This window comes from Cucumis melo, chromosome 6 (assembly GCF_025177605.1).
Source record: "Cucumis melo cultivar AY chromosome 6, USDA_Cmelo_AY_1.0, whole genome shotgun sequence".
NCBI lineage: Eukaryota > Viridiplantae > Streptophyta > Magnoliopsida > Cucurbitales > Cucurbitaceae > Cucumis > Cucumis melo.
Window position 1 is genome coordinate 16,344,702 of NC_066862.1, and position 9,288 is coordinate 16,353,989.

General features: G+C 35.9%; 1 protein-coding gene across 2 annotated transcripts; it reads left to right on the top strand.

Annotated features, from left to right (window-relative positions):
• Nucleotides 1-4,360: 4,360 nt before the first annotated feature.
• Nucleotides 4,361-8,978, top strand: LOC103496803 (uncharacterized). 2 transcript variants are annotated; one of them, XM_008458800.3, is made up of 5 exons: nucleotides 4,361-5,375; nucleotides 6,047-6,105; nucleotides 6,229-6,357; nucleotides 7,026-7,161; nucleotides 8,344-8,978. In XM_008458800.3, the coding sequence occupies exons 1-5, from the start codon at nucleotides 4,677-4,679 to the stop codon at nucleotides 8,689-8,691; spliced, it is 1,371 nt and encodes a 456-aa protein (XP_008457022.1). In that variant the 5' UTR covers nucleotides 4,361-4,676; the 3' UTR covers nucleotides 8,692-8,978. The 2 variants fall into 2 exon arrangements, with proteins under 2 accessions (XP_008457022.1, XP_050941492.1); XM_051085535.1 differs by having other exon boundaries at nucleotides 8,390-8,978.
• Nucleotides 8,979-9,288: the final 310 nt, after the last annotated feature.

Sequence of the window (9,288 nt, forward strand, 5' to 3'; positions counted from 1 at the left end):
ATGGATGTTAAAACTGTTTTCCTAAATGGTGAGTTAGAAGAAGAGATTTATATAGAACAACCTGAATGTTTCATAGTTCATGGGCAAGAATCCAAAGTTTGTAAACTTGATAAATCTCTCTATGGCCTAAAACAAGCTCCTAAGCAATTGCATGAAAAGTTTGACAACTTACCCATGTCAAAAGGATTCAAAGTAAATGAAAGTGACAGATGTATCTACTATAAGACTGAAGGTAAGCTATGTATTATCATATGCCTATACGTAGATGAAATGTTAATCTTTGGATCAAACTTGCACGTCATAAATGATGTAAAATCTATGTTGAACGCAAATTTTAACATGAAAGACCTAGGTTGATGTAATCTTAGGCATCAAAATTACAAGAACTGAAAATGAAATTTTCTTAGATCAATCTCATTACATAGAAAAGATTCTAAAGAAGTACAGTTACTTCGAAAGTAAACCAGCTTGTACACCTTATGACTCTAGTGTAAAATTATTCAAGAACACTGGTGATAGTGTTAACCAATCCGAGTACGCTAGTATCATAGGTAGTTTGAGGTATGCTGCTAACTACACTAGACTAGACATACCTTACACCGTAGGATTACTATATAGGTTTACCAGCAGACCTAGTCTAGAACACTAGAATATAGTAAAGAGAGTAATGAAATACCTTAAGAAAACTCAAAACCTATGATTACATTATAATAATTTTCCCGTTATACTTGAAGGTTACAGCGATGTTGATTGGAACTCCCTCTCAGATGACTCAAAGGCTACAAGTGGCTATATTTTTAATATTGCAAGAGGAGTTGTTGCTTGGAAATCCAAGAAACAGACAATCTTAGCCCAGGCAACGATGAAGTCAGAGATGATAGCAATAGCTACTACTATTGAAGAAGCAAGCTGACTTTGAAGTTTGCTATCAGAGATTCCCACATGGAAAAAACTGATACCAGCCATACTAATCCATTGTGATAGTAGTGAAGCTATTGCAAAAGTTCAAAACCGTTATTATAACGGTAAGAGACGACAGATACGTCGTAAGCACAGTACCATTAGAGAATTGCTCACTACTGGTATAGTGATATTGGATTATGTACGGCCTAACGGTAACTTGGTTGATCCTTTGACGAAAAGACTTGCTAGAGAAAAGATTTTTAAAACCTCAGAAAGAATAGGACTCAAGCCTATTAAAGCTTGAATTACTGTGAAGTAAACCCAACTTGAAAAACTGGAGATCCCAAGAAACAAGTTCAATGGGTAATAACTGATCACAAGTAATATAACGAGAATCATGCTAAATAATTACAAGTTCCATTCTTATGATTTAGTGATTAGCATGACATCCTGAAGCTTATGATGAGGCTGAACTTTGTTCTTAATGAAATCAATACTTGATATCAAGTAGGGTACCTAGCTACAAGAGTACTCTTGATAGATTCACCTTTGTGAATGTGAAAGCGAGGGCCACTTCTTATAGAATTATAGGCAAATTCCTAGAGCATTCACTAAACTAGGATATACGTGCAAGGTCATAAAGCACGGGCTATATTAAAACTTCACTCAAATAATGTTGTGTGTGCGACCGCGTTAGAAGTAAAGTTCAAAACTTCGAGTTACTTTACAATACTCTAAACTATTTTCACTACATAAAGGTTCAAGTCATTAGACACCTTTACTTATGATGGAAACAAAACAAGTACAACGAATAAAAGGATCGAATTTTATTCTAATTGCATCTAAACACTAAGAGATTAACATGCATTAAACACAATCCTAATTACACTAGTTAGGGTTCAAAGAAAACAAACCTTTGAAGCTTTTTCTGACTTATCTAAATCTTCTCCCGAACTCGAACCAGACCTCCACTAGAGTTGACCCACTAATCTCTAGACTAAGAACGGGTTGTAGGACCCGTTAATTGAAGGAATTAGAGAGAGATGTGGAAAATTTTTGAAGGAATTAGGTTGAGATAAGTTTTATTTTGAAGAGAGGAAAAAAATTTTGAAAATCAAAATGGCCAAAAAGTCTTTTTCAATTTGAAGAGATGACTATTTATAAATTTCATGTAATTAGTTGGCTAAAATCTCAACACCTTACATTCCACTAACATTTAGTGGAATTAATCATCATTTCATTTTCTCTTAATGGGCTTGACGTCATTACCATAAGCTTTCACATAGCTTACTAAGAGTTAGTGGAATTATCCAAAAAAATGTTGGATTTTCTCAATAACTTTGGTCAAGGGGCAAGATTGGTCATTTGACCATTCTAATCAAAGTTAGACTGACTTTTTAAAAATCAAAAGTCAACATTTTGACTTTTTACCATTTTGTCCATTTTGACTAATTCCAAACTCCTGAGCATGAATCCGCATTCATTTTTTTCAAATTCAAATCAGATTTGAATAGAAAAGCCGGTCAAAGTTTGACTTTTCAAAAAGTCAAAAGTCAACATTTTGACTTTTTACAACTTTGACAATTTCCATTAATTTCGAGCTTTCGAATATGAATTCCTATTCATATTTTTAATATTTAAATCACATTTAAACATAAAGCTCTTGTTCAAAGCTATAACCGACGACTATATTACATGTAGTTGTCGGTTTCTTTCTCTTTACATAATTCGAACAATTCGAATAATTCCAACATGTTGTTCTAAGTTAATTCCGTATAAGCTAGCAGGGGAACCTAATGGATCTATAGATCATGGACTCCAACGATCCAAGATTAACTGGCTAAACCCTTTTAGACCAAACTAATCAACATTTGTTAACTAATGAGTCATTCCACTAAAGTCTCGTAGTTGCACTCCCCTCACTGTAGATATATTTTTGTCCATCTGATATGACCATGATCAGTAAGTTATTCCTTCATAGGTTGTTCGTAATTTCGGCTGAGTCAAAATATCGTTTTACTTCCGAGACTACATCTTGTTCCTTAAGTCCCACTGATCCACTATTGAACAATTGGTTTTAGGTCCAACCTATAAACTGAATCTCTCTCGGGCAAATGAAAGGGTGGGACCCCTTGTTCAAGACTTGGATTCAGTTCTTAAGGGAACAACCTATCTAGTAACCCTAAAACGGGTAAAAGTAAATTCCGTCTTACACCCTATGTCTCTAGCCATCCACTCGGTCTTACCCCTGAAATGAGAGGCTTATTAGGCCAGCACCATTGACCTGCCCTCACCTATGCAAATCTAAGAATAACACCGTTTGAATAGAAGTTCATAGTTAGCTCATGATTAAGATTAAGTTACCCAGGTCATCATAATCGAAATAGTTAGTTTATATACTCAACGGTGTTATAACTTAAAAGTGACTATTTCTTAATTCCATCTTATGTAAACTCTTTACATAGGATGCCCCACTTTCATGTCTCTACATGAACGATTTAGATCACTTCGTTTGTACTAACTACAAAGTGGGCCGCATTCATAGCGTTTCCAGAATAAGGCACCCAGCCTTATTCATACACTATAGATCATTTGGCTATAAATTTTAACATGATCCACATTTATGTCTCTACATAATGTTCAAGTCTACACTAGATAGCCTTGGGACCTTAGTTTATTGGATTCAAAATTATAGTATTCTATTTTCATTAATAAGTCCTCAATAACCATTTATTGAATAGAATATAATTTAACTACAAATTACGAGTTTCAGAACATCAATTCCAACAACTTAAGCACAACACTATAGAGATAGACACTACTCGATGAAAATATTCTTAAAAATTTTCAAGTGAGGGACTAATATCAGAAAAATTTCAAGTGAAAGATTATTGGATGAAAAATTTGTAAAAAGAGAAAATATATTATTTTTTTATTCTCCAAAGCTTTCCCACGTTGATAAATTTAGAATGTGGAATGAAGGAGGAGATAGGCAAATGCCCTTGAGCAAGAGGTCGGTTTGGACGCACAATTCACCTGCACTTTTTTCCTTTTTTTGAACTATTAAATTTGCTTGCAGCAAATGTTTGATTCAAAATCTAATTTTTAAGACTTATCTTTTCGACCTTGAACTTATATGTTCTTTTCATTTCTGAAACTTTAAAATATTGATTTTCGGTTAGTCAAGTTCTAAATCATACCTGCATTCTATTGCTAACTCCACCTTTTAAAACACTCTAAACTTATTATTAAACATTTTTGTTTTTCCTTTTTAAGTTTAACATGGGCAGGAGAATCAAATGTTTCATATATTTATTTATTTTTATTAGGGGATTGAAATTTGGCCTCATCCTCACTTTGTTAATTCAACAATAATAACAATGATACCCTAAGACAATGGGAGTTGACATAAAAAATGGAGTGTTTCACATGATATCATAATATGTGAACACCAAAAACAACACACAATTAAAATCCCATCTGTTTTCTTTCAACTTTTTCAGTATTAAAATGGAGAGATGCCATGAAGAAAGAGAGAAGAGAAGAAGACGGCTCTCTCTATAAACAAAAACCAAAACAACAAAGCAAAGCAAAGAAAAGAAGAAAAAGAAAAACACAAATCCAAAGTTTCCACTAAAGTTAACCCAAATCACTGTCTGTCTCTTTGTCTCTAAGCTCGGTTTCACCATTTCCTTCCTTCCTCTGATTCTTTGTGTTTCTTCAATACCCATTTTCGATTCAACCAAAACCCCACGTTCCATTTTTCTCTAAAAATGTCATTCTCCTGCGGAATCGAGTGTGTTGTGGTTTTGGGTTGCTTAAGATGGGCTTGGAAGCGATGTACCTACATCGGCTCTTACGACAGCGCCACTTGGCCGCCGGCCACTTGTGACGACTTTGAGCCAGTCCCTCGAGTCTGCCGTTTAATCCTGGCCGTTTACGAGTCCGATCTCAATAACCCTCAATTTCTTCCTTCTGGGGGTTACCGTCCCAACCCCGAATGGCTAATCAAACGCGTCACTTACGAGCAGACAAATGGTCGGGCTCCGCCGTACATAATCTACGTCGACCACGACCATCGAGAAATTGTTCTTGCCATTCGGGGTCTTAATTTAGTGAAAGAGAGTGATTACAAGCTGTTGTTGGATAATCGATTGGGGATGCAAATGTTTGATGGTGGGTTTGTTCATCATGGTCTTCTAAAATCCGCGACTTGGTTACTGAATCAGGAATCTGAGACGCTTAAACGTCTTTGGCTTGAGAATGGGTCGGATTACAATATGGTGTTTGCGGGTCATTCTTTGGGTTCTGGTGTGGCGGCCTTGTTGACTGTCATTGTGGTGAATCATCGGGACCTGTTGGGTGGTATTCCGAGGAGTAAAGTCCGGTGCTATGCGGTGGCGCCGGCCAGATGTATGTCGCTTAATTTGGCTGTGAAATATGCGGATGTGATTAATTCTGTCATTTTGCAGGTAATAGATTAGTTTTGGTCAAACCCCATTTAATGATTAACGAGTTTTGATTAAGTCTGTTGCAGCTCCTTTCTAAACCCTGTATTGAATTTCTTCATATTCTGTGGTATTTAGCTCAAAATGGCGTTGAAGGATTCTGAGTACTCTTTCATTTTTTCGATTTTCTCATTTTAGTTCTTACTCACCTTGGTTTCTCCCTTTCCCACCATTTGACTGGAGATTTGTTTGTTATTTCTTAAGGACTTGCTTGCTGTTCTCGAATCAATGCACAGCCATTTTTTGCATCATGAAGGGATAAATTCAGTTGTTATAGATAAAGTTATGTTAGTTTCTTTGTTCGTTTGTTTTTTAAATTGACGTGGTCTGGAGTATTTAGTTTGGTTTGAAAGAAATCAGATGTTTTTGAAGAATAAAAGGGTTTCTTGGGAGGAAAGCTAAGTTGCCTGTGGCCTTTTGAGTTCTTTCTAAAGCTTATTGCTATTCAGTTTTTTAGTTTGATTCCTGTTGTGTAATTGGCTTGTTTTGTATGTAATTCCTAGTTTTGGTTTTGGGGCTTCCTAGTTTCTGGTTACTGCTACCAATAGTTGTCCTTAGATTGTAAATTTAATTATCGAAAAGAACTTTTTTTTTTTTCTCTCTCTTTTCTACATTGTTTGGTTGTTCTTGTTCAGGATGATTTCTTGCCAAGAACTGCCACACCCTTGGAAGATATATTCAAGTCAATCTTTTGGTATGTCTCACTTTTGAGCTGACTTTTTTTGGATCTATGACAATGAAAACGTCTTCTTCCTAGAACTAGTGCAATAAAATTGCTATTAATATCTCTTAAACCAGGCATTGATGCTTTGGACAGTTTGCCTTGCCTGTTATTTCTGGTTTGCTTGAGGGACACCTTCATACCCGAGGGTCGAAAACTGCGGGATCAAAGAAGACTTTACGCACCCGGAAGAATGTATCATATTGTTGAAAGAAAATTTTGCAGGTATAGGCCACTTATTTTATTGTCCTTGATTCATGAAGATTTGTTTTTTAATTTCTTTGGTTGAATATTGAATGTTCGCTTGTACCGTCTGTCAGCACATTTTAGTTGTCTTCTAAAGTGAACATGTTTATGCCGCTTTCCAAACATCAATCATTTACCTGTCTTCAACTACAGCTGTCTTCATAAATTAAGTTCTTGTCCTTTGTATGTAACTTAATTCTTAATTCCAAATTTGCAACAGACAGTGTTTGGACGTCACACGACAAACCCAGCTAATTTTCACTGTGTAGCTCCCTCTTGTTCAACTAAGCAGTTTGGTGTATGGTTTCCACAAACTTTTTTCTGTTTTCTTTTGGTGAAACATTGGTCATGATTTGTAAATAGAAGAGGGTTTAGGAGCCCATTGGTATATTTTACCAGATTAAATTTTAGTAAGTACTCCTATAATACGAGTTCCCATTGATTTACTCTTATCTGTTTTTCAACTTCAATTTGCTTGCATCGAAAAAAGAATTATAAAGAGACTTCATAAATTTGCAGAGATTTGCAAATGATCCCCGTCATTCAAATGTTTTGTTGGAATCAATTGTGATCCGTTATCATCTATCTGATTGTAACTAATAACAAATCATTTAGTTGTACTTATGCTTTCACTTCTTGCTTTCCAGATGTGGGAGGTTTCCTCCTGAAATTAGAACTGCTATTCCTGTTGATGGAAGATTTGAACATATTGTCTTGTCATGTCATGCCACATCTGATCATGGTATAATATGGATAGAAAAGGAAGCAAGGAAGGCCTTGGAAGTAAGTATAATCTCAATAATAATTCAGTGTACCTCATTTATCTGCTCCAATATCTCAAAGTGTTATCCTCCCTGTGATGGGATAAGGAGAAGAATGTTTTTTTACTACAAAAATTCTTTAGTATTATCATACTTGTGCAAAAATTTATTAGGGGTGCTGCATGAGAAATCTTTACTCAAAAAATATCTCTCAAATGAATATCACTCCCGAAGCTTTAACTCCCCATGTGCGGTAGCTATATCTACATCATACCCCAAGATTACCAAAAGATCCTTGATCCTTGTTTTGGCTCAAAAGGGGTAACTACAAAATTTTGTGGAAGCATTCCTTGATCATCTTGATTCTTCATTGTATACCAAAACGCTCCATGATTTTATGACAACAATTTGGAGCAAATGGGGAAGGGAAAAAGGACGAAGTTTTCTTCCAAGTTTCCTGAAAATATATTTAGCACCAACCCAGAGAAAGCTAGATTAAGATTTCTTCACTCGTTCATTCAACAGTATTCTTAGCTCCACGGAGAAATGGGCAAAGATAATGACCATCCTTTTGGGTATCTAATTCTTTCATATATATCTCACATTGCTTAACTACTTCTTTCCACATAGTGGATTAGTCTGTAGTTATATGTTCAAGAATAGGGAGTGGCTTTCAGGATCGAATCTTTTATCTCCTCTTCAAGTCTTATATTAGCTCTGCCTCTGACCATGTTTCTGTTTCTCTATGAAACATACCCTGCAGAAATCTGAAGCCTCTCATTTCTATCATGATTCCAAGTTTCCACCAGCCATGGACACATTTCCAGAGCTACTTACATAGCTAATTACTAATATCCCCCAATAATACTCTTAACTCTACGTCCAAAGTATAAATGTTTTCTCGATGTGTGGTGTTGGTTGCTATCACTTAAATTATTCCAATACAGTGCCTAAGACCCTACCATTGGATGGACATGAGTTTTGGGTAAGGCACAATCAACGTAGCGAGACCCTTATCCGTTTTACTTTTTCCCTTGGGAGAAAGTTTCAACAGATGCTATTGCCACAAAATAGATGTAAAGTCACCTAATTATAATTTTACTGAACCATACTTAGGCCAACATCATCTGTTTAGGATTTGTAGTAGCCTATGATACTTAGGCAAATAATTTCATAAATTAACAAAGTACTTCACACTTCTCAGTTAATGAAAGAAACTGCTGACAGTACAATTACAACTGCGCCAACAGTACAGAAATTTGAGAGGAAGCGGACCCTTGATAAAGAACACAAAGATGCTTTGGATAGAGCTGTTAGTCTGAATGTACCTCACGCTGTTTCAGTGGACGATGAGGCTTCTCGTGAAGACGACGAAACACAAGAGCCTCCTACCGAAAATGAAGAATTCTCAACGAAGACGAAACCTGTTTCTGGCAGGACAAACTGGGACGAAGTAGTTGAAAAGCTATTTCATCGAAATGAATCAGGAGGCCTTCTTCTTAGAAAAGATGTAGCAACAGCAACAAGTGAAGCTCCCCATCAGTCTCAATAGCATCATTTACTACATTCTTCCTTTTAGTCATTTTGAGGTCAGATTTCCTTGTGCATTTTTGAGTCGGTTGTGAGTACAAAGGTCAGGATACATCTTAATTCTTTGTATTTGTGAATTTTTTTTACTGTAAAGTAGCATGATTTTTACAATTGGGCAGTTTGCCTTCAAGAGTAACAACAATTATACAGATGAGAAGGGAAGAATGTTCTTCCGTGTCAAAGAACATTCATTAAACTGTGATTGATGATGTTGTGTATTTACTTTGCTTGTGGATTTTGGTGATTAAATGATGGAGTGAGTTTTCCCCCCTTTTTTCCCTCTCTTTTGTATGCATCTCTGACCAACGTAGGACAGCTTGGTGGCAAGTTCGTTGAAAAATAGACTCCAACCAACCACAGCACAACCCTAGCATCTACTCAACGCACTTAACGACCGCTGAGTTTGAATTTTGCCATCCAAATGCATTGGATGCATCGAATTAGTGTTACTATTTATATCAACCAAAAGACGAAAATCCTGAATATTTCGGTAAAATTTTGATAAATTGTCAATAGTTCATATGAGAAAATGAAACAATCAATCCAACTGATCAAATTG